This window comes from Panthera tigris, chromosome B3 (assembly GCF_018350195.1).
Source record: "Panthera tigris isolate Pti1 chromosome B3, P.tigris_Pti1_mat1.1, whole genome shotgun sequence".
NCBI classification, from domain to species: Eukaryota; Metazoa; Chordata; class Mammalia; order Carnivora; family Felidae; genus Panthera; species Panthera tigris.
In genome coordinates, this window is record NC_056665.1 from 6,589,770 (window position 1) to 6,615,674 (window position 25,905).

The 25,905-nt window shown below is 39.2% G+C and overlaps 1 protein-coding gene across 7 annotated transcripts in view; it reads right to left on the reverse strand.

Annotated features, from left to right (window-relative positions):
• FANCI (FA complementation group I) overlaps window positions 1-25,905 on the reverse strand; it is a 102,035-nt gene that overhangs the window by 43,101 nt on the left and 33,029 nt on the right. For all 7 annotated transcript variants that reach the window (XM_042988076.1, XM_042988075.1, XM_007078234.3 and 4 more), the window contains exons 4-14: window positions 20,010-20,140; window positions 19,445-19,601; window positions 19,308-19,365; window positions 17,883-17,924; window positions 16,980-17,103; window positions 16,180-16,265; window positions 13,857-13,983; window positions 8,720-8,812; window positions 7,960-8,096; window positions 2,004-2,184; window positions 288-375 (exon numbers count right to left, since the gene is read on the reverse strand). In XM_042988076.1, the coding sequence (XP_042844010.1) occupies window positions 288-375; window positions 2,004-2,184; window positions 7,960-8,096; window positions 8,720-8,812; window positions 13,857-13,983; window positions 16,180-16,265; window positions 16,980-17,103; window positions 17,883-17,924; window positions 19,308-19,365; window positions 19,445-19,601; window positions 20,010-20,140 (1,224 nt within the window). The remainder of the gene's footprint in view (window positions 1-287; window positions 376-2,003; window positions 2,185-7,959; window positions 8,097-8,719; window positions 8,813-13,856; window positions 13,984-16,179; window positions 16,266-16,979; window positions 17,104-17,882; window positions 17,925-19,307; window positions 19,366-19,444; window positions 19,602-20,009; window positions 20,141-25,905) is intronic.

Consider the following 25,905-nt stretch of genomic DNA (forward strand, 5'->3'; position numbering starts at 1 on the left):
GAGCTGTCGGCACAGAGCCCGACGCGGGGCTCAAACTCACGGACCGTGAGATCATGACCTGAGCCGAAGTCGGCTGCTTAACCGACTGAGCCACCCAGGCGCCCCTCCTTTTCCTTCTTGATAATCACAACAACATAGAAGGATTTACGTCTCACTCGCATCATAATCAAAGATACTGCATTGAACTACTGTAGCTTTAAAAACTTTTTTTTCCAGGACCAAAACAGTATTGACATTTACATGAATATATTCCCTAGAACTTTATCCACCTTCTCACAGCTCAATACCTAAGAAATGACTGATGGGAGAGGATGCTCTGGTCACAACCCTGTTGAAGACTTGCTCGAGAATTTCTTGTCTGATCATCTCATGGATCTAAAAAGAACAGGCAATAAAATATTCCATGGTGACCTCCAGCTTACAGTTGTATCAATTCATGTTAGGCAGTATGAAAAACAGTCTGGATAGAAGTATAACATGACTTTATTTCAAAACTGTTTATTTATGAGAGAGAGAGACAGAGAGACGGAGCATGACTGGGGGAGGGGCAGAGAGAGGAGGAGACAGAACCCAAAGCAGGCTCGAGGCTGTGAGCTGCCAGCACAGAGCCTGACAAGGGACTCGAACTCATGAACTGTTGATACCATGACCTGAACCGAAGTCGGACGCTTAACCGACTGAGCCACCCAGGCACCCCATGACTGTTTATTTCAAAGACAGATATACTGTCAATCATCTGGAAAGATAGGATCACTCAATTCTAGCCTCACTCTGTGCTCAGGTGACTCATTAGCAGGGCAAACTACCATGTTTATTAACCTAAAAGAGAGCTCACATGAAAGTATTGCCACGTGTTCAGTTCAGCATCAAACAGAACTAATTCTACTTAGGTATCCATTACATGCTAATACCCATATTTCTGACAGTATGCATGACTTATTTTAAAATTTAAAAGCCCATGAAAATTTCTGGAAATCTCAAAAATCTTCACCAAACCCTTCCTTGGTTTCTGGAAGGACAGTAGTCACCTTAAAAAAGAACTGTTTTCAATTTTCATTCAAATTCTTACATGAACTTGATTACTTCCAGGGACAGACTAATTTCTTTCAGACATCAAACTAACAACAGATTATTAGTAAATTATATTTTCTATAGATGCCTTGACAAAGCCAACATCTGTGTAAAACCAAAGGGAACCTCACTAGTTTTAAAAAACATTAATTTAAAAACAATATTGGGGTGTACGGGTAGCTCGGCTGGTTAAGCATCCAACTTTTGATTTCGGCTCAGGTCATGATCTCACAGTTTGTGAGTTCGAGACCTGCACTGGGATCTATGCTGACAGTGTGGAGCCTGCTTGGGATTCTCTCTTTTCCTCTCCCCATCTCCCGCTGTGTGCTCACGCTGTCTCTCTCTCTCTCTCTCAAATAAACTTTAAAAAACATAAAAACAAAAAAATATTAAAATCTTTTATTCTTTTAATCAGATTACTATTAAGAAGGGTCATTTATATCATCTAACACACAACTCTCAAGGACTACTGTATGCATTCACTTCATTATTCTGGATCAGAACCCTAGATTTACATTTAAATTAGCCCCCAAATAACATTTCCAACAGACACTTTTGGCGTGTAGCTACATCAATTCAATGTCAAGAAGATGATGTAGAGCAATCATTAGCAAAGTTGTTTAGCCTCATAATCTAGCTTTTGTTTTAGCTGAAAGGAAATGAATTTTTAAAAGATGTTTCAGAAATCAAGATTGAGATGATCATTGTCATATGGTAATGAATTAAAAAATAGAACTATTCTGAGTTCTTCAAAAACAGTGAACCAAAAAACATGGTTCTTCAAGGTGGATGTTCTACGGTGACCTGAAAGATTTCTTGTATAAGATAAGAGCATCCAAAGAAGCTCCCAAACAGAAAATGATACAGGCAAACACCATGCCCCATTTATAATTTCATAGAATTAGGAACTGGCTGCCAAACTAGGGTCTCACCTTAAAAGTTTCCAACAGGATATCAGCTCCCAGTTTACAAGCATGCTGGGTTGGTTTTTTAGAAAGACATGAGCTGGTTTCAATAGCTTTTCCATCAAGAATCTTCTTTGGCCCATATGAATCCATTAAAATGAAGCCAAGTTCTACCAGGCCCTGAGTAACATGATCCCAACTATGAACACTGCAAGAAAACAAAGCTTAGTTAAAAAAAAAAAAAAAAAAAAAAAAAACAACTTAGGAAGATACTTTACCTTTATATTCATTTTCATGTTTACACATTTCCTAAACTTGACCTGAATCATCAACACTATTCACATGAACCTTTTCTTCTCATGCATCCTTATGTCAGAATTCTGAATTCCTGGATGTACAGTGTTTCCACTAACAGAACACTGGGAAAATCCAAAAACTACAGAATATTCAAAAACATACAGACAAAACTGGAATATCTCAGTGTACTGACCATTATACGTTTCCATTCAAGATTTCGTAACTGGAAGTTAACTGTTGCTTCTTCTACTTCTCCTATGACACTAACAACACTTTAAAAAAAATTTTTTTAATGTTTATTTATTTTTGAGAGAGACTGAGCATGAGCAGAGGAGGCGCAGAAAGAGAGAGGGAGACACAGAATCCAAGGCAGACTCCAGGCTCCAAGCTGTCAGCATAGAGTCCAGTGTGGGGCTCGAACCCAAGAACCATGAGATCATGACTGAGCTAATGTCAGAAGCTAACCAACTGAGCCACCAGGCACTCCAACACTAACAACACTTATATTCTATACATGCTTATAAATTTTCTCTATAGTAGAGACCATCTTGTAGTCCTATTTTTAATCATACAGCCTGGCATAAAACTTGCATTTAGAAGGCACACAGTAAATATTTATAGCAGGGATATTTGCGTTCATATTTATACATTCATATATTTATATCATATTCATCTTATAGTATGAATCAATGCACGATCTGATTTCAAAAGCATGAGCTAAAACTACAAATAACCTTTTGCATAGCAACAGAATCCTTGGTCATTTTATACCATTTAATGTTACCCACTCTAGTGGAAACGATACGCTTATAGTAACATTTCTATCATTATATCTACCTGCTAAACAGCTGCAAATTATAATACAGCATTAAAGAATAAAGGAGACAGTCGTGAACAGATTCTCATAACATTTTGACAGACTTTAATAATATTCACTCTGGAGATCTGGGATCAAGATAACGGACTGAGCACATGCTCCAGGCTTCTCACCCCAAGTACCTACAAATGATAGAGAAGATACACACACCTGTGTGCATATGCCTAAATACAGTGCATATATACAACCCATAACAATGTGGAAAAACAAGAGGCATTTTTGACGGACTAAAAATTATAAAGAATCCTTAAAAAAAAATAAAATAAAATAAAGAATCCTTAAAAAGTCAAAGAAATGTAAGGGCGCCTGGACGCCTCAGTTGGTTAAGCATCCAACTCTTGATCTCAGCTCAGGTCTTAATCTCAGGGTCGTGACATCAAGTCCCATGTTGGGCTCCCCTCTGGGCAGGGAGCCTATTTAAAAAAAGAAAAGTGAAAAGTAATCTAACACGAGAACGAAAGATGAAGCCACTGACCACAGAGTGCAAAATGAAGGGGTGGCTCCAAAAGCAGATACCAAGGGCAGATATGCCAGGCACTGGCAGGAACTCTGGGGCAACTTCTGTGACGACTGGCTGGAATCCCCCCACACGATCAGCTGGGTACACAGCATCCTTCCCTGTACCTTCTTCCCCAACAGCTCACCATACGCCCCCAGTTTATGCCAAGAAGTGAGCAACACTGAGCCTGTTGAGAGGTGGAATCTCTGAGTGGAGGAGCTTTGGCCTAAGAGGCAGAGCAGCACTGAGAGTACGGCAACATGCTGCAGAATCAGGGAGGCTAAGTCCTGGCACCCCCTACCTCAGAGGTAAGTTGTATTAAACAAACATGGCATTCTCAGACAAATCAGGGAACTCCAAAAGTAATAATGAGACGACCAATAATCACCACATGTAAGAAAAAAATACCACCTTGAAAGAAAAGTATCAAACTCAATGAAGAGAACTAACAACTGAGGTAAAAGGAACCAACAGAAGGAGATTTTAAAAGTCTAAAAAATATCCTTAATAAGAATATTACAGCATGAAACAAAAAAACACTTATGAAAAATGAACCAATTGTCAATTTTAGAAATGAAAAACATGACTGCTGGAGTGTAAAATTCAGCAGTTAAACCTAAGAGTAAAATAAACAGAGCTGAAGAACAAATTAATGAAATAAGAGAACTAAGGGATTTTTGTAGAATTTCACATAAAAAGATAAAAATATGAAAAACTTCAAAGAAAAATTAAGAGACATGGCACACAGATCAAGAAATCCTACAGCTGGGGTGCCTGGGTGGCTCAGTTGTTTAAGTGTCTGACTTTGGCTCAGGTCATGATCTCACGGCTCATGTGTTCAAGCCCTGCGTCCAGCTCTGAGCTGACAGCTCAGAGACTGGAGCCTGCTTTGGATTCTGTGTCTCCCTCTCTCTCTGCCCCTTCCCTGCTTGTGCTCTCTTTCTTAAAAATACATTAAAAAAAAAAAAAAATTCCTATAGCTAATAGAAGAGAATGGAGATAAAGGGAGGGATCAATCAAAGAAAATAAGAAAAACAGAGTTTAAGAAAGACATGAATCCTTATAAGTGAAAGGGCATACCAAGTATCAAGCAGGAATGAATTTATTTACTTAATTTTTTTAATGTTTATGAGAGAAAGAGCATGAGCGGGAACGGGGCAGAGAGAGAGGGAGACACAGAATCCAAAACAGTCTCCAGGCTCTGAGCTGTCAGCACAGAGCCCGATGTGGGGCCCGAACCCACAAATCGTGAGATCATGACCTGAGCTGAAGTCAAATACTCCACCGACTGAGCCACCCAGGCACCCCAAGCAGGAATGAATTTAAAAAGGAACTTATATAAATTGTGTTAAATTTCAGAATACCAAAAATAGAAATGAAGTCTTAAAAATTCCCATCAAGAAAATAACAGATTATCTACAATAGTACAAAGAATCAGATAATCATCAAACTTTCATTAGTAATTCTAGATGCAAAAAGACAACGAAAAATGATTGTAAACTTAGAAGTCAAACTATTGTTCAGATCCAAGGGCAAATTGAGACATTTTCAGATATGACAAGACTCAGATTACTATCCTTTATCTTTTTAAAAATTTATTTATTTATTTATTGAGAAAGAGGGGGAGAGCAGAGAGAGAGGGAGACAGAATCCTAAGCAGGGTCAGTGCAGAGCCCGATGCACAGCCCGAACTCAAGCACCATGAGCCTGTCACTTAACTGACTGAGCCACTCAGGTGCCCTAAAAGTTTACAAACCGTATCAGAAAGGATTAATTCAAAAATTATATACTTATGGCATATTTCCAAGAGAAAAATATGAGACTCAAAAGAGAGGGAAACAAAGAAACCAAATTTACTATGATGCCTAAGTAAGTGCTTATTAATAATAATCTTGGGGCGCCTGGGTGGCTCAGTCGGTTAAGCAGCCGACTTCGGCTCAGGTCATGATCTCGCGGTCTGTGGGTTCGAGCCCCACGTTGGGCTCTGTGCTGACAGCTCAGAGCCTGGAGCCTGTTTCGGATTCTGTGTCTCCCTCTCTCTGACCCTCCCCTGTTCATGCTCTGTCTCTCCCTGTCTCAAAAATAAATAAAACGTTGAAAAAAAAAAAAATTAAAAAAAAAAAAATCTTAACAAGAAGGAAGTGGAGAAACAATGTGTGCATTGAGGTTCTCATCTCGGAGAAAGCAGATTACCGTCCATTTGCTACAAAATATCTGTGACATAAAAGATTTCATACATGATTGTTAAACAGGGGAGTAAATATAATCTGGAAGTTGTACTGGTTCATATGTGATTTTTTTCCTAGTACACTAACGTTTTGCACCTTTAAGTATCTGCAAGTAAACACAAAATATATCAACAGAGCTGAACACAGCAAACCATGGAGGAATACAGGACTGTTCATGATGCCCCTTACCCTGTTTTCTTCCTCTTGGCTTAGGCCACTGCAAATTGGTATCTGTGAAGTGTTTATTGTATGGTTCTTCCCAGTATTTGTGCATCTGGTTCTGGTATCCAGAATTTAGCCTCGATACTCCCCTTACTGTGCCTTTCCAGGTTACTGCAACTTGTTTAAGTGAAAATCCCATATTTACTGTAGCAGAACTTTTAAGTTAAGAATATATTGGGGAAAAAAGGAATTTATCAAATGTCATTCTTTTCTATGGCTGAGTAATATTCTTGTGTGTGTGTGTGTGTGTATCACATCTTTTTTATCCATTCATCTATCATTGGACACGAGTTGCTTTCATATCTTGGCTACAGAGAAGTAGATAAAGAGAATTAAGAGGAACTTCAAGTTGTAAGTCACAGAGATGAAAAGAACAGCATAGGGAATAATCAAAATATTTTAATAATGCTGTATGATAATAGAAGATGAATATATTTATCACGGTGAGCACTGAGCAACGTACAGAATTGTCAAATCAGTGTAACACTGCGTGTTGATTATACTTCAAAAAAGAAAAGAATACATTGGATTTTTTAACTAGACTTACGCTGATCATTTTACAATACATACAAACATTGAATCATTATGTTATACATCTGAAATATGTTATCTGTCAATTATATCTCAATTAAAAAAAATCAGTGCTCTAATTAGAATGTCATTTTATTTTTTTTATTTTTTATTTTTTTGAATGTCAAATACATTTTAAGTCTAGTCGCCTTATTTTCCCCACAGGTACTATCATTTTTAAAGTGTTAATTTTTAAAAAGAGGTTTTTTTAGGAATACACTGTTATAACAGATATGCCAAAAATCAACACTAACCAAATACAATAGCACCAAAATGTGCTAAATGGAGTCCAGAAATTTAATCCTATACCATATAAAATTATTTACAGGTTAATTAACTGACTGGAGCAAGTATGTGTAAATAACCAGCTGGTTATTCTAAGGAGTCTAGTAATATTCTCCAAATGCCTCCTCACTCAGGTTTGGTCCTACCTGGTGGTAACTGCCCACTCCACCCTAACTATAGATGGAGATGCTTCCAGGTCCTATGGCTGGGACTCCCAGGAGGGCAGCTTTCCAGGAATTTCCTGGCTAGCTAATATGCCTGTTATCTTTAGCCCAACTTGAAGAGACTGGGTTGGGAAAATATAGGAGATACAACCATAAACCTCAGGAAAAAAGAATAACCAGAAACAGAGAAGATAAAGAAGCTTTAAAGTTTATCAATGGGTAAACCACCCAGAAACAATGGATTCTAGCCTGAAATTTGCCTTATGTGCCAACCTCATGAAAATTCAATCTAAATCAGAATTCCCAGATGTGGAATGAGATCTACCTCAAATTATGACTTAACTCATAAAGCTTTAAAACTTATTTAATCCACAAAGCAAATATGACACAGTAAAGATTGTTACAACAGCTAATGTAGATCTTGAACTTAAAATAACATCCAGCATACCAGTCTTTTCAGTTTGATTTAAAATGGATTTATCTAAAACTGCTAATTCAATTCCATCCATCAGCCTCAAACTTCAACCGTTAAATAAAACTTTTAATATTTTTTTTACTCACCTAAAAAGCCAATGAAGATTCAGGCCAAGAAAGAATTGCACCCACTTCAGTTCTGTATTCTTGTTATCAAGGAGGCCAAGAAATCAAGCCTTAGGATTTAAGGATTTTTTGATATAGGAACAGCTCTCTTGACCAATTAATTTTAAGGGATTTACCCTTGATATGTGGAGTCAATAGTTGTAGTCCTCAATTTTCTCTGGTGGGCCACAAGTGTATCAGACTTCATCTTTTAACACCAAATACCTTACGAACCTACTGGGGTTTGGCTTCATGAACTCACCTATTCTTCACCACTTCCAAGATCAAGGTTGAAACACAAGACCTATGAGGGACTAGATTCTGAAGAAATTTTGAGCCTTGGAGAAGCTGAAGATCCTTAAAGCTTTTTATAATTGAAGCTTTTAAAAGGTCAAACACCTAATGTAATGAAAAAAATAGCAAAATGAAGAAAAAATGATAGCTCATGCTATAGAATCTGTTCACGCTCACTGCCATACACTCATTTCCCTAAAATAACTGTTTCACTAAATGAGTAGGATACAAAAATTAGGACTTTCAATGGGAACTTGAGACAAGCATTCCTTAGGAGAGAAAAAGGGCTAAAATCAATACTAATACTACCCACAACCAGGGAACACAGATGAAAAAAAAAAAGGGTAAAGGATTTTATATTTTCGTCCCTGCCAACTAGCCTGTTCTCATTAATTTCAACTCCATCAAGGACAATTTCTTAGAAAGCTACAATATAATAAAACTGGTACAATATAATAATAAAAAAAAATACTAAACTTCCTACTGTTGTCACTTAAGGGACTGTGTGATAGGTTTCCACTCTTATTCCCACCTCACCATCTGGCTTACCACACCACAGGAGATAAAGATATGAACGAATTATCTGAAGAAGTCTTCAGGTAGCCCCCAGAAAACAGCACAGGCCCACATGTCTTATAGAGGAATTTGCTGCTAGCAGAATAGGCTAAAGAAGGGCTCTGTTACTCCTCATCAAATACAAAAGGAACCAAAAAGTCATCAATAAATACCTGTTCCTCAAATCTTTGTATTCTTGTTATAGAGAGCAGGAGGGCAATGCTGAAGGGACATGTATTATTACTGAAATCTCCTTGCTGTCCGGTCTATAAAGAAAACAAAAAAGAGTCATTATTTATAGTAATCTTAAAAGTATAACATAACCTATTGAAAACAATCTTTAAATGGATCAGAAACCTGTGATCAGAAACCTAGGACCTAAAACTACAGAACTTAAAAAACAAACAGTATCAGAAAATCTTTAAAACCTTGGATTAGGTGAAGATTATTTAAAAAAGCATAATTTTTATCGGAAAAAAGGGATAAACTGGACCTCATAAAAATTCAAAACTTTTATGCTTCAAAAGATACCATTAAGATAAGTAAAAGACAAGCCACAAACTGGGAAAAACACTTGCTAATTATACACATGGTAAAGGACTTCTACCCAGAATATATAAAGAATTCTTAAAATAAGACATGTGATCAAAAACTGACAAAAGACTTGAATAGACATTTCCCCAAAGAAGATAACAAAAACAGCTAATAAGCACATTGAAGAAATGTTCGATTGTCATTAGTCATTAAGGAATTGCAAAGCAAAACTTCAGCGAGACACTGTTTCATACGTACTGGAATAACGAAAATAAAAAAGACAACAAATGGTGAGGATGTGAAGAAACAAGAACCCTCATATAGTGCTGGAGGGAATGTAAAATGATATAGGCACTTTGGTAGTTTCTTAAAAATGTGAACATAAATTTATCACACAGCACAGAAATTCCACTTATAGGTATCTATCCAAGAGAATGAAAACATATGTCTTCACAAAGACCGGCATGTGAATTTCATAATAGCGTTATTCATAATAGCCAAAAAGTGGCTATTCAAGTAGAAGTGGAAACAATATGAAGTGGAAAACAATTCAAATATCCATCAACTGATGAACAGCTAAACAAACTGATATACGTATACAACGGAGTAACTATTCAATAATAAAAAGGAATGAAACACTGACAGAGGCTACAACATAGATGAACCTTGAAAACATTATGCTAAATGAAAGAAACCGTACACAAAAGATCATATATTGTATGATTCCATTTGTATGAATTGTCTAGAAAAGGTAAATCTGTGGAGACAGTAGATTAGTGGTTGCCTGAGCCTGGGGTTGGGAATGTGAATTAACTAAAAAAGTGTGAGGGTGCTCTCTCGCGTGCTCTCTCTCTCAAAAATAAACATTAAAAAATATTTTTAGAAAGGAGGCAGAGGGTGCCTGGGTGGCTCAGTAGGTTAAGGGTTGAATTCGGCTCAGGTCATGATATCACAGCATGAGTTCGAGCCCCATGTCAGACTCTGTGCTGACAGCTCAGAGCCTGGAGCCTGCTTCGGATTCGGTGTCTCCCTCTCTCTCTGCCCTTCCCCCACTCAAAAATAAATAAACATTAAAAAAAAATTTTTTTTTTAAATGTTTATTTATTTTTGAGACAGAGAGAGACAGAGCATGAATGGGGGAGGGTCAGAGAGAGGGAGACACAGAATCTGAAGCAGGCTCCAGGCTCCGAGCTGTCAGCACAGAGCCCCATGCGGAGCTCGAACCCACGGACCGTGAGATCATGACCTGAGCCGAAGTCGGATGCTTACCCGACTGAGCCACCCAGGCGCCACCCCCCAAATTTTTTTTAATAAAAATGGGCGTGAGGGATTTTACAGGGTCATAAAAATGTTCTAAAACCGGATTATGGTGATGGTTGCACAACTAGGTAAACTTATGAAAAATTACTGAATTGTAAACTTAAAGTGGATGAATTTTATGTAAACTATACTGAGTTTAAAAAATAGTTCTTTGAGGCCTAAAAGAAATAATACCCAAAAGACAAAAGAGAAAATATAAAATCAAAGATAAAACAGAAAACCAACAAAAATAAAACAGTGAAAAGATGAAGAAATACAAAACTGGTTCTTTGATAGAAATCAATTAATATAGTAAGATAAACCTGAACAAAAAGAAGAGTGAACACATACAGATGAGATAGAAGAACTTGAAAGTCTAGCTCCACATTACAGTCTTTAAATATCCTTTCCTACAAAAGGGATCCACAGCTCCTTGGAGAAATGCCTGATACCCATATGGATGGCACAAACAAAGCACAAGGCGAGCCTTGGTAGGCAGTGCTCAGAGTCACGTCAGGACGACACGTGACACATAAGCCAACCTGAAGGATCTAACTGGCCAAATACGGGTCATTTTGAGTAACGAATAATGAATATATTGAATTAAAAAGGTTAGTGGGTGCACAACATTCAAAAAATACAGAGGTCGGGGCACCTGGGTGACTCAGTCGGTTAAGCATCTGACTTTTGATCTCAGGGTCATGAGGTAAAGCCTCACAAAGGGCACCACGCTGGGCGCCTACTTAAAAAATAATAATATATAAAACAAAAAAATATATACAAATAAACAAAGGAGGGGGGGAGGCTTTTCTGACGGAAGAAAGCCAGTTAATAATGTAGAGGAAATGACAGAATTTTTTGTATTTTAGGGGTGCCTGGGTGACTCAGTTGGTTAAGCGTCCAACTTTGGTTCAGGTCATGGTCTTGCATTTCATGAGTCTGAGTCCCACTTTAGGCTCTGCAGTGACAGCGCAAAGCCTGCTTCGGATCCTCTGTCTCCCTCTCTCTGCCTCTCCTTGCACACGTGCTCCCTCTCAAAAATAAATATTTAAAAAAAAAACCATAAACAAAAAACGTAAAAAAATTTTAAAAATGTTTTAATTCTACCATTTTGCAACTCCCAGTATAATTACTAATTAAGGCCAAGAATCATCAGTAGATGGGAAAACGAAAACCACTGGTGAAAGGCTACTGAGGATTTTCACACCATCTCAAGTTATGAGCCCACAGATTACTTTCTAATTACAAAAGGAAACATATATCTTTGCAAATGAAGAAAACTGATGGTTCTTGTCTTAACCAAATGACTTAGCATCACCACTAGGAAGACAGCCTAATATCATGAGCCTTCTGCTATTTTGACACCACAGAACAGTTGGCAAACTACAGCCTGCGGGCCAAATCTAGCTCACTGCCCATTTCCGTATAGCCCTTGAACGAAGACTGACTTTTACATTTTTAAATTGTTGAGGGGAAAAAAAAAAAAACAAAGAAAGAATATTTCATGACACATGAAAATTAAATTTCAAATGTCAGTGCCCATACAGTTTCATTAGAACACAGCCACACATTCATTTTTGTCTCTCTTGTTACAACAGTAGCACTGAGTAGTGGTAACAGAGACGATATGGCCTATAAAGTCTAAAATAAAATACTACTGGCCCTTTACACAAAGTTTACTGACCTCCTACAAGAGGAACTATACAACATCACTTATGAAATAGTCCTGCCAAAAATGTTGAGAATCTCATCATGAGGAAACTATAGGACAAATCCAACAATGCGAGACACAAGACAATTGGGCTGGATGCTTGAAATAATTCAATTGAAAGATACTAATCCTATTCTTTCCTTTTAATGTTTATTTATCTTAGAGAAACAGAGAGGGCAGGGGGGAGAGGAAGACAGAGTCTGAAGCAGGCTCCAGGCTCTGAGCTGTCAGCACAGAGCCCAACACGGGGCTCAAACTCACAAACCGTGAGATATGGCCTGAGGTGAAGTCAGACTTCCAACCGACTAAGCCACCCAGATGCCCCAATACTAATCCTTATTCTTAGGAAACACATGTGGAAGTATTCAGGCACTAAATAGGACTTCTACTTTTAAATGATTCAGAAAAATAATATATGTCAGAGAGATAAGGTAAATGTGGCAAAATATTTAAAAACTGGTGAATCTAGAGTTGCCAGGGTGGCTCAGTCAGTTAAGTGTCTGACTCTTGATTTTGGTTCAGGTCATAAACTCGCAGTTTGTGAGATCAAGCCCCACATGGGGCTCTTTACGGATAGCATGCAGCCTGCCTGGGATTCTCTCTCTCTCTCTGCCCCTCCCTCTGCTTGCACACTCTCTCTCTCAAAATAAGTAAACATTAAAAAAAAAAACAAAACCCAGCTGAACCCAAGTGAAGGGTATATAGGTGCTCATTGTGCTACAGCGTTTCAACTTTTCTGTGGGTTAAAATTTTCAAAATAAAATGGAGGAAAAAATAGGTCCTTTATCTGTATATTACTTTTCTTTCAAAAGAGCTCAAAACACCTCTAATTATTATCTTATTACTTCATAATTATTTAATGACAAATGACTTAGTTTCACAAAATCCCATAAAATACACTACTAGAAAGAGGCAATATCCCAATTCTTAAATGGGGAAGCAGAGGTCAAGGTTGAAGCTCACAAAAGACAATGATAGAGTTAGGATTAAACGTTAAGTTTCCTGCTGAACAGTATTTTTTTCTTTTTCCTTATTTTTTTGAGAGGGGGAGCAAGTGAGCAAGCAGCAGAGAGACAGAATCCCATGGCGGGGGGGGGGGGGGGGGGGGGGAGGGAGAGAGAGACAGAGACAGAGACAGAGACAGAGACAGAGAGAGAGAGAGAGAGAGAGAGAAGCAGGGCTTGAGCTCACCCAATGTGGGGCTCGAACTCCCAAACAGTGAGGTCATAATCTGAGGTGAAGTCAGATGCTTAACTGACTGACCCACCCAGGCATCGCTTTTTTTTTCTTTTTCAAACATTAGAATATTTAAGGTTTGGATTTAAAATGGAACTTGCTTAAGAATGTGATGACATCAGGGGCACCTGGGTGGCTCAGTTGGTTAAGCGGCCGACTTCAGCTCGGGTCATGATCTCGCGGTCCGTGAGTTCGAGCCCCACGTCGGGCTCTGTGCTGACAGCTCAGAGCCTGGAGCCTGTTTCAGATTCTGTGTCTCCCTCTCTCTGACCCTCCCCTGTTCATGTTCTGTCTCTCTCTGTCTCAAAAATAAATAAACATTAAAAAAAAAAATTAAAAAAAAAAAAAAAAGAATGTGATGACATCATATATTTTCTACTTTCAAAGTAAAAGGCATCCTCTAGATTAAGGATCATTCTACAATGCTTCCACTTTTTCCCTGTCATTAACTAGCTTGAATTAAGTGGCTTGAATTCAAACACCCGGTTTCAAAAAGAGATCCCTGGATCACCTGAAGAGTTTAGGGCTACCTTGAAGTGTTTCAGGAGTTCTCTGCCTAGTTCACAGTCCAATTTGATGGCAAACACAATATGTAGAATAACGGTGCCTTCCACATGACGAAGTTCACCTGCTGGCACAGTAACACGATCCAACAGCCTAAAAGATTCAACAGAAAGGTATGAGGTACGGTTTGAACAAGAGACAATCATGCACATCCTCAGATGAATAAGTAGACCCAACTCAAGCCGAACCTGTACCATCACTGGAGGCAGGCAGTTAAGTATAAATTCTACCGCCTCGTTCCTTGCCCCTTTGTAACACAACTTCCTGAAAGAACTGTCTATTGTCATTAATTCCACTCTTTACCATTTCCCAGTTAAATCTAATTCAATTAGGCTTCTGTCCCCTCCCTACCCACTCCCCTCAATGCCATTTGACTATTTTTTTTTAAATTTTTTTAATGTTTCTTACTTTTGAGAGAGAGAGGGAGCATGAGCAGGAGAGGGGCAGAGACAGAGGGAGACACAGAATCCAAAGCAGGTTCCAGGTTCTGAACTGTCAGCACAGAGCCCGACGTAGGGCTTGAACCCATAAACCCTGAGATCATGACCTGAGCCAAAGTCGGATGTTCAACTGACTAAGCCACCTAGGTGTCCCCCCATTTGACTATTCTTGCAAGGCTTACAAATGACCTCTATGTTGCCAAAACCAATAATCAAGTCCCATCTTAACAGCTCAGCAGATATGATACAAATGACCACTTCTTTCTTGAAACACTCTTCTCCTCTGGGCCATTGTCACTGAACTCTTCCCCCCAATTTTTTTTTTTTTTTTTGCTGGCTCACCTCCCTTTAAGTGGTGGAATGCCTCTGAGCTCAGTCTTGTGTTTCTCTTTCTTCACAATTTCCCTAAGGAACCCCATCCAGTCCCATGGTTTTAGTTCTTTCCCAGTCTCTTATCTCCAGTCCTGACCTCTCCCTAGAACTCCAGACTGTCTACTCAATACCTCCATATGGGATGCTAATATACATCTCAAACTTAACATGGTTAGGACGTGCGGGCGATCTGTCTGCGACATCTGTCACCCCATCGATCGCCAGGGTTGATTCGGCTGATCTGGCTGGCTAGGCGGGTGTCCCTTTCCTCCCTCACCGCTCCATGTGCATCCCTCCCGAAGCTGTGTGCTCTGTCAAAGAGGATGAGCTTCCCCGATAGAGGACTGTTCTTCGGTCAAGGGTATACGAGTAGCTGCGCTCCCCTGCTAGAACCTCCAAACAAGCTCTCAAACTTCACATGGTTAAAACTGAGCTTATTTTGTGCAACACCTGCTTTTCTGTCAGTCTTTCCTAACTCAGTGTATAAGACCGTCTTTAGAAACACCTGGCTGGCTCAGTCAGAACACACAGCTCTTGATCTCAGGGTCATGAGTTCTAGCCCCACAGTGGGCATTGAGCCTACCTAAAATTAAAAAAAGAGAGACAAGAAAGAAAAGACCATCTTCTTACCAATTGTGCAAGCCAAATAACAAAAGTTACCCTAGAGTAGTAGAAGCAGTAGGCCGCAACAGGATTAACAGCATGAGCTCTGTGTCCAGACTGCCTGGACTGAAATTCCAGCTCCGTTTTATAGCTATGTTGGAATAGTCCTTCATTTCCCCGTGCCTCAGTTTACACATGCATGAAGCTGAGGCAAATAGGGTTGTTGTGAGGTTTAAAGTGCTTAGAACACCTGACACAGGGTAAGCACTCTACAAATGTCTGCTTTAAAAAAAAAAAAAAAAACAAAACCCTCTTTTTCAAAATGCCATGCTGCATCCTGCATTTGTACTCACTAGTCACTATCCCACTAAAAATGTTCTTTTCCCTGATCTGCATATCGTGGCTCTTCTCATCCAAGATTCGGTTAAAATAACACCCTCTCCAAGAGGTTTTCCTTGACCACTGAACCTAAAATAGCTACCCTGTCACTATCAGACCATCTATTTAAATTATCTGCATAGCACCTTCTAATATTTTTCTTATTTATTTTCTGTTCTCTTCTCACAGTATTTAAACTCCTTGAGGAGCAGGGACCTTGTCTGACTGGTTCATCACTGTAGTCCCAGGGCCGTACAGCTCCGGGTACAGAGCACTTTATAAACAGTTTATACTTGCAACTTACAGAATAATTACCACTATTCTCCTGGAAAAGCTACAAATGAAAGAGTAGAAGAGCTGCTCAGCAGCTGAAAGAGGGCCAGGGAAGTTCTCTGCTGAGGTGAAGGCAGGGACTGAGAGGTTAAGTAACAATGAAGTAAAACACATAAGAAGATGCCTTGCAAAAATTATTTTATTTCAATATTATATTACTCACTCATCACCACTCTGTTCCTCATTGTGCTGCTTATCTAGCTCATTGAAGAAAGTTATGATTCCTTCCAAAGCCTTCTTTCTGTTTCCCTGGAAAAAAAAAAAAGTACAAAATTAGGTAAGGTCTCCCTATAAAGGCCAAGATCACCAAGCTGAACTTAAAATACTTTTTCAGCTTAGAGTATTCCCGAGTATGAATTTAAACAGAGAAATGACAACCTCAAGTCACAGTTAGCATTTACAGAACATTTTTTCATGTTGAAATTGGGTTTGAGCGGCGCCTGGGTGGCTCAGTCAGTTAAGCATCCGACTTCATTTCCGGATGAAAATGAAAGTCGGAATCTCACAGCCTGTGAGTTTGAGCCCCGCCATCAGGCTCTGTGCTGACAGCTCAGAGCCAGGAGCCTGTTTTGGATTCTGTGTCTCCCTCTCTCTCTGCCCCTCCCCTACTCTGTCTCTCTCTCAAAAATAAACATTAAAAAATTAAAAAAAAAAAAATCAGGTTTGAAACAGCTGATGTTATTAGATGATGGTATTAGACTTCAGTTAAGGGACCACTAGTCCACCCTTCGTGAGATTTTTACCCCCTTTACTACTACACACACATACCAAATGTGGTAGTACAAGAATAACAGGTGTTTTCCTTGGCTGAAGAGCCTGACCCTTTTATCAATCATATCATCATACATGAAATGAAGGCATCTATGCCCTAGTATGTAAACCAGGAGTATGAGTAAACTGAATGCTCTTAACTGATCATCCCACTAGAGTTTAAAAAGAAAAAAAATACTTTTTTATGTGTACCTTTGAGGAGAAAACCAGAAGCTGATAGACCAAAGGTGGTATTTCTTGAAGACTCAACTTGGAGAACATCCTCAACACTTTTTCCGTCACAAATTCCACCTCTTCTGCAGCCAAAGGGACATCCCTGTGGATCAAAGACTCTGAAGGCCAAAGCTATGGCCTTATTTGGGAGATTAGAATATCATATTAGAATTAGAATATTGTAACTGCCCTTTGGTTTTTCTGTAACAGAGAACCTTAAAGGGAACCAAAAACCTTACATAAGGGAAGTTATCTCAGAAAAAAAAAAAAAAATCAGGGTCGCCTGGGTGGCTCAGCCAGCTGAGTGTCTGATTTCTTGATTTTTGGCTCAGGTCATGATTTCATGGTTTGTGAGTTCAAGTCCCACGTCGGGCTCTGCACTGACAGCATGGATGGATCCTGCTTGGGATTCTCTTTTTTTCTCTCTCTCTCGCTGCCCCTCCCCTGCCTGCTCGCACACTCTCTCTCAAAATAAATAAAATATTAAGAGAAGAAAATCACAGTTTTTGTTTTTTTGAGAGAGACAGAGTGAGAGCTGGGGAGAAGGGCAGAGGGAGAGAGAATCTTAAGCAGGCTCCACACTCACTGCAGAGCCTGACGTGGGGCTCAATCCCACAACCCTGGGATCGTCAATGACCTGAGCCAAAATCAAGAGTCGGATGCTCAACTGACTGAGCTACCCAGGTGCCCCCAAAAATATTTTAAATAAGCAATTAAAGGGGGAAAAATTAGAGGAGAAAAAAATCCTATAACAGAAAACAAAACAAAGTTACCATTACTCTTATTCAGGGGAAAGTGGTGCTTGAACTTGCTAAATTTCAATTTCTAGCAGGCCAAGTTCACACAGCAGGGCAGGCATAAAGAGGAAATAAAGATGCTTACTTGAACATAGAAGTGAGCTGGATTACATACTGCCGATCCCATCTGGTTAAAGAAAATGACAAAGAATATGAAAGTTTATCTCATCTTCACTTATTTGCATATTCCTTTGTAAAATTAATGAGGGAAAAATCAAGGCCATTTCTAGTTTGATTTGGTACCACTGGGAAATAAGATCAAAGAATCAATAAAATAACAGCTTTTAACCTATAAGACTGGCAAAATCAAAGTCTGATGACATTCAATGCTGGGAAGATTTGGGGAAACAAATGGTCTCCACATACGATTTTAGAGAGCGTACACTGATAGAACCCTTCTGGGAAGATAAGCTGGCAATACTTATCAAGTTTAAAAATGCACATAAGTACAGACCCACCCAAATTAGTATTAGAAATCTATCCCAAGTACATACTTATAAAAGGTCACCTAGATATATAAGGATGTTCATTGCAAACACCTTTTATAATAGCAAAAAACCAAAAAACCATGTATTATTTATTAGAAAAACAATATTCTTAACAATTGGAGACTAGCCAAATACAACAGAATAGTATGGAACTATTAAAAGGGATGACGTAGAGTCGTATATTCTGACATGAACAGATGCAGTAAATGAAAAATGCAAGGTATATTATGATGTATATTGAATAAACTCTAGTGTAATTAAAATCAAATAAACATACAGGCACACATGTGCTGATACATACTTAAAATCATGTATACTTTAGGGATCTTATGTAAGGAACCATAAAAGCTGTTATTTCTGATTTAGATAATCTTGGGTGTTCGCTTCTGTTTCTTTTCAATGTACCCACACATAATCATTGTATTACATAACTCTGTATTCTCTATATGGTAAGGATTTTTCAATTTGATGGTTTTATAGATTTTACTTCTAATGGGTCTAAATTTCATGGAGTAGCTCTACCTTAGCTTACACAGGTTACTTACCATAACTTAAATTTTTCTATTATAGTATGTTTAAATTGGTCACAAATTTCTGTGGTGAACATGTCTATGTATGAGAATTTTCTTATTATGTTGGAGTCTTTCCTTAGGGTGGATTCCCCTATTTCTGGCTTAAAGGTACAACATCATTATGTATCCCACTCACTCAAAAAAGCATAAAAGATATAGCAGAAGGGTGACCTCTCAGCCTTAAGGACCTTGGGACTCCAAGTAATGCTAGAAGACAACACTGCTCTGTTAAGACGAAGAGTCAAATAAACTATATGTAGTTTAGAACAGAAAATATAGTAACTAATCTCTCAAAAATTCATTGCAAACTAAATGGTTTTACAGTGGTACATTATAAGCAAAAACACAGACTAAAAACTTAGTGATAAAAATTCCTGACATCAACAGTAATCCTTTTTTTGGCCACATGCATGTCTGAGAAAGTGCTACACATTAATGAGAAAGACTCACCTGCCAGAACACAGGGTGTTAATCAGTTGCTTCTTACATTCTTCCCCACTTAGTTCACCTAGAAATGAAAAATATACTGAGATAAATTTGATTAAGTGACTACAGAAAAGGCCATTAAAATTGGGAAAAAAAATTACCTTTTCCATAAGCCACATTTTCCTTTTTGGCAGCAAGGGTAGTGAGAATAATGGGTAATAACTCCAAAGATTTTCCATTCTTTAGCCTGCCCTCCTTGATAACACTAACAAACTCACTGGCTAATTCAACCAGTAATGATCCTGGAAAATTGTGAACCTAAAAATTCATGCGACAAAGAAAATGTTAAGCAGAAATCTAAATGTTTGGTCTCTCCAAGAAATAAAGTCTTTTGCTGAATAGAACTGGCACTGAAACCCAGAACTGGTCTTATAAGGGACCCAGGAAATCATTCTGCTCTGGTACAAAACTTTTGATCATAAAAGATTTCAAAGGTCAGAATCCTCCATCAGTTCTCCAATGTTTTCAAATACACCAACTCTTCAAAGATATCAGATGTCCACCATATCAGAAATTAACGTAAACATGGGTTTATGGACCATCCATCAACTTCTGTTTTTTAATAGTTCTTATTCGTAAGTAGGAACTATGCTAGGTTTGGCACATTAAAGTTTCCCTTCCCTCAACAAATTACAACTCCCCCCTCCTCCAAATTTGCCCTCTTACCTCCACCATTAGTAATCCTAAAATCTCAGATGCTACTTCTTTCTGCAAATCCCCTGACTCCACCAACTGGATTGAGCGAACGTATATCTTAAGCCTCCTAAGAGCTCCAGCTTCCTCAGAGCAGGGGGAACCTTATTGTTTTAAATGAACAGTACAGAAACAAAGAAAGAAGAAAGTTGAAGGGCAAACAGGAAAAACAGCACTATAGTTTAATAAAGAAGCAGAATTATCAATTTACTGATTACCATTGTGTTTAGAGCAGCAATATTTAAGAGCTTTACAAAAGTATTTAATTTAGGTGGATGACTGAAATGTCATCTTTTCTTCTTCCACCTATGTCATTGATTTTTAAAATAAGTTCATAGTGCAGAAAGAGAAATACCTTCTAAAATATCTTAGAGCCTTTTTTGGGCCCAGTAACCCAAATTAAATGTCTTTAACATATTCCACTTTAAAACATCATTACTGAGGGGCGCCTGGGTGGCTGAGGCAGTTGAGCATCTGACTTCAGCTAAGGTAACGATCTCGAGGTCTGTGGGTTCAACCCCCGCGTCGGGCTCTGTGCTGACAGCTCAGAGCCTGGAGCCTGCTTTGGATTCTGTGTCTCCCTCTCTCTATGCCCCTCCCCCACTCATGCTCGGTCTCTCTGTCAAAAATAAATAAACATTAAAAAAAATTTTTTTTAAATCACTGAATAATGTCAGTGGGAATGGCAGAAAAATAAAGACCTCAGAAATCCTTTCCTCCATAAAAGCAGTAAAAACACTGATAAAAATAATGAAAATCAACTTGTTCACAACTCTGAAAATTAATCAAAGGCTTGCAAAAATCCAGGGAGTGTTTACTTAAGAAAAACAGCTGAATCTCAGTAAGTACAAGGAGTTTTGTGGTATTTTAACATGCCCTCAACTCCCATAGCACCCCCCCCCCCCCCCCCGCAAGCTCAGGTAGTCTTTAAAACCAATAGCCCCACAGTCATGGTGAAAGCCGAAAGCCAACAGCCTAGCAGCCCCTGGAGGGGACAGAATATGGTTGAAACACCTCCAAAGCCCAATTCCCAGATAAGAACTGTCATTTGACCAGTCTGGCTGTTCCCTAGAAATTTTCATTACCAAGCTTTGTCTTTTTTTTTGAAAGTAAACTCTACCTGCTACATGGGGCTTGAACTCATGACCCCAAGATCAAAAGTCACATGCCCTACTGACTGAGCCAGCTACCTACCCCAAGGCTTGTCTTTATTTGACCTTTGAACTCATTCAGTGCAAACAGCCATTTTTACCCAGGACATCTGTCTAAATCAGTTGCAACTGATTACTATTTTAGATGCTTTGAGGCAGCAATAACAGTTAGGCAAGCAAGAAGCTGACCAAAAAACTTAAAAGGAAATCCTGGAGAATATGCGCATAGGGGGCTTTGAAACATTCTGATGTATCCCAAGGAATCTAGTAAGCCATGCAAATACACAGGGAGTGTACATGGCAAAGGACCCAAAAAGACCTTAAATTCTCCCCTCTGGCTGACTGTAAGGCTCTGCACAAGTAGAAAGACTAAACAGGAGTTATAAAACACCTGAGCTCTGAAGGTGTACCTCCAACATCACAGGGCTCCTCAGCAAAGGCTGGGAAACTCAACGGTTCCAGGTATTTAAGGAAATCTTTGCCCAATCAATCATTAGCTAACTGCAAAGCTAACCAAAAAGACTTCAGTGGCCATACCCAACAGTGCCCATACACAACAAACAATTAATATTTTGTATTAATTCAGAGGAGCCACCATAAAGACAAAAGGAATATCAGAACAGCAAAAACATCTGGAAGAGGAGAGTGGTATCTCATTTCCAGAGTTCCCACAAAATATCACTTAAAATGTCCCAAGAGTATGGCCCATATCCAGGAAAAAAGAGAATCAATTAAAAACTGTCCCTGAGAGAGCCTAGATATTAGATTACTAGACAAAGATTTTAAATCAGCAGGACAGGCACCTGGGTGGCTCAGTCAGTTGAGTGTCTCTTGATTTTGGCTCAGGTCATGAATCCAGGGTCATGGGAATGAGCCCTATGTCAGGCTCCTCCCTGAGTGTGGAGTCTGCTTAGGATTCTCTCTCCCTCCCTCTCTCTCTGCTCTCCCCCCTGCCTCTCTCCCCTGCTTGAGCACTCTTGGACTTAAAAAAAAGTTTTAAGTTTTTAAAAAAATGTTTTTAAAGTTTTTTTTGAGAGAGAGCAAGAAAGGGAAGGGCAGAGAGAGAAGGGGAGAGAGAGAGAATTCCACGTAGGCTCCACACCATCAGCACAGATCCCAACATGAGGCTCAAACTCACAAACTGTGAGATCACGACCCAAGCCGAAATCAAGAGTCAGACACTTAACCGACTGAGCCACCCAGATGTCCCCAGAAAAGGATTTTAAATCAGCTGTTTCCAATATGTTCAAAGAAAAGGAAACCATACCTAAAGAGCTAAAGGAAAACATTAAGAACAATGTCTCGCCAAATACTGAGTATCAAAAAAGAGACGGAAACTGTAAATAAGTAAATAAAAATTCTGAAATTGAAAAGTACAATAATTGAGCTGAAAAATCCACAATAAGGTCTCAGCAGATCTGACCAGGTAGAGGAAAGAATCAGAGAACTTAAAAATAGGACAACTGAGGGCGCACCTGGGTAGCTCAGTCAGTTGAGTGTCTGACTTCAGCTCAAGTCATGATCTCACAGTCTGTGAGTTCGAGCCCCGCATTGGGCTCTGTGCTGTCAGTTCAGAACCTGGAGCCTTCTTCGGATTCTGTCTCCTCTCTCTGCCCCTCCCACTCACACTCTGTCTCTCAAAATATGAATAAACGTTAAAAAAAATTGTTTTTAATTGGGCAACTGAGATTATCCAGTCTGAAGGACAGAAAGAAAAAGAAGAAAAATGAACACAGCCTCAGAGACCTGTGGGATATCATGAGTGCTAACACAAGACATGATCAAAGTCCCAAAAGAAAGACAGAAAGGGCTGAAGAGAAGAAATAATAGCCCAAAACTTCCCAATTTTAACAAAGACTAATTTACACATTTACGCAGCTCAATAAATTCCAATAGGATAAACCCGAGAGAACCACAGGTAGACATCCCATAACAAACAGCTGAAATCAAAGACTCTTCCTCATAACAAAGGCCATCTGTGGAAAACCCATAACAATCATACCCAACTACTAAAGATTGAAAGAATTTCCATAAAACATTAAAAATACAAGGATGTCCACTTTTGCCACTTCTATTCAACACAGTATTAGAATTCCAGAATAGTTAATGTATTTAGGGACACTGAAACGGAACACTTAGAAAAAAAAACAGCGAAGACAAAGAGAGAATCTTGAAAAAGCAACAAAAGAGAAGCAAGTCGTCTGGAAGAGTATTCAATATAATTAACACCTGGTTTCTTATCAAAAAACCAACCCTCCAACCACCCCCCCCTCCCCTGCAACACTGAAAGGCAGAAAGAAAAAGGATAAGGGCACCTGGGCAGCTCAGTAGGTTAAGCATCCCACTTTGGCTCAGGTCATGATCTCACGCTTTGTGAATTCCAGCCCCACGTCGGGCTCTGTGCTGACAGCTCAGACCCTGGAGCCTGCTCCGGATTCTGTCTCTCCTTCTCTGTCTGCCCTCCCCTACTCAAGCTCTGTCACTCTCTCTCAAAAAGATAAACATTGGGGCGCCTGGGTGGCTCAGTCGGTTAAGCGTCCGACTTTGGCTCAGGTCACGATCTCACGGTCCGTGAGTTCGAGCCCCGCGTCGGGCTCTGGGCTGATGGCTCAGAGCCTGGAGCCTGCTTCGGATTCTGTGTCTCCCTCTCTCTCTGCCCCTCCCCCGTTCATGCTCTGTCTCTCTCTGTCTCAAAAATAAATAAACGTTAAAAAAAAAAAATTAAAAAAAAAGAAAAGATAAACATTAAAAAAAAAATTTAAAAAAAAAAGGGAAATGGGATAACACAGTCGAACTGCTGAAAGGGCTGTCCAACATTTCTACAACCAGAAAAACCACCCTTCAAAAACGAAGGAGAAATTAAGAATTCCCAGATTAAAAAAAAGAGAGAACTTGCTGCCACAAGACTTGCTCAATGCTAAAGGGAATCCTTTAGGTTGAGATGAAGGACACTAGACAGTGACTTAAATCCATGAGATAGCACCAGTAAAGGTAACTACATAAGAAAATACAAAAGTAGTAGTAATTACTTTTTCTCCTGATTTATAAGACTTGTAGAAAGCAATAAATAGAAATCAGTGTTGATTGGGGTGCCAGAGTGGCTCAGTCGGTTGAATGTCTGAATCTTGATTTTGGCTCAGGTCATGATCCCAGGGTCATGGGATCAAGCCCCATATCAGGCTGCTTGCTGAGGGTGGAGTCTGAGTTTCCCTCTCTCTCTCTCCGTCTCTCCCCCCTGCTCATGCGTGCTCTCTCTAAAAACAAACAGGGGTGTCTGGGTGGCTCGGTCAGTTAAGCATCTGACTTTGGCTCAGGTCATGATCTCATCACTGTTCATGGGTTCGAGCTCTGCATCAGGCAGGCTCTGCGACAGCTCAGAGCGTGGAGCCTGCTTCAGATTCTGTGTCTCCCTCTCTCTGTCCCTCCTTGCCTCTCAAAATTGAATAAATGTAAAAAAAAAAAAAAAAAAAATTTAAACTTAAAAAAATTTTTGTTGATGGGCAGAAATATGTAAAGATTAGTTTGTATGACAGTAACAACACACAGGAGGGAGAAAAAAGAAGCTATATAGAAAGCAAAGTGCTGTAAACTATTAAAACTAAGCTGGTATTAATCTGAACTAGACTGTTATAAATTAAGACATTAGCTATAATCTTCAGGGCAACCACTAAGAATGTAACTCAAAAACATAATAAAAAAGATGACAAAGGAATTAAAATGGTACACTAGAAATTATCTATTTAACACAAGACACATAAAGTTAAAAAAAGACCTAAAACAAAGAAAACAAACAGCAAAATAGCAGATGTAAACCCTACCTTATCAGTAACTACAGAAAAGGGATCAGACATTCTAATCAAAAGACAAAGATTGGCAGAATAAATTTTTTTTTAATTTTTATTTATTTATTTTGAGACAGAGACGAGACGAGACGAGAAAGAAGAGAGAGAGAATGACTGGGGGAGGGTCTGAGAGAGAGGGAGACACAGAATGCAAAGCAGACTCCAGGCTCTGAGTTGTTAGCACACAGTCCAACGCGGGACTCGAATGTATAAACTGTGAGATCATGACCTGAGCTGAAGTCAAAAGCTCAACCGACTGAGCCACTCAGGAGCCCCTGGCAGAATAAATTTTTAAAAATTCATTTATATACTGTCAACCAGAAACACAATTTAGACTCAAAAGACACATAGTTTGAAAGTTAAAGAATGGATGGAAAAAGATATACCATGCAAATAGTAACCAAAAACTTGGATTGGCTATACAAATATTAGGAAAAAAAGACTTTTAAGGGGCACCTGGCTGGCTCACTTGGTTGAAGAATCATCTGATCTTGATTTCAGCTCCAGTCATGATGTCACAGTTTGTGAGATCAAGCCCTGTGTCCGGCTCTGCACTGACAGATTCTCTGACGGACTGATTCTCTTTCCCTCTCTCTCTCTGCCCCTCCCCCACTCACACTCTCTCACTCTCAAAATAAATACCTCAAAAATATCTCAAAAAATATATACACCATGCAAACAGTAACCAGAAACTTAGATTGGCCATACAAATATTAGTAAAAAAACACTTGGGGCGCCTAGGTGGCTCAGTCGGTTAAGCGTCCAACTCTTGATTTTGGCTCAGGTCGTGATCTCAAGAACCTCGGGGATTAAGCCCTACATCTAGTACTGTGCTGATGGCACAGAGCCTGCTTGGGACTCACTCTCTTTCCCTCT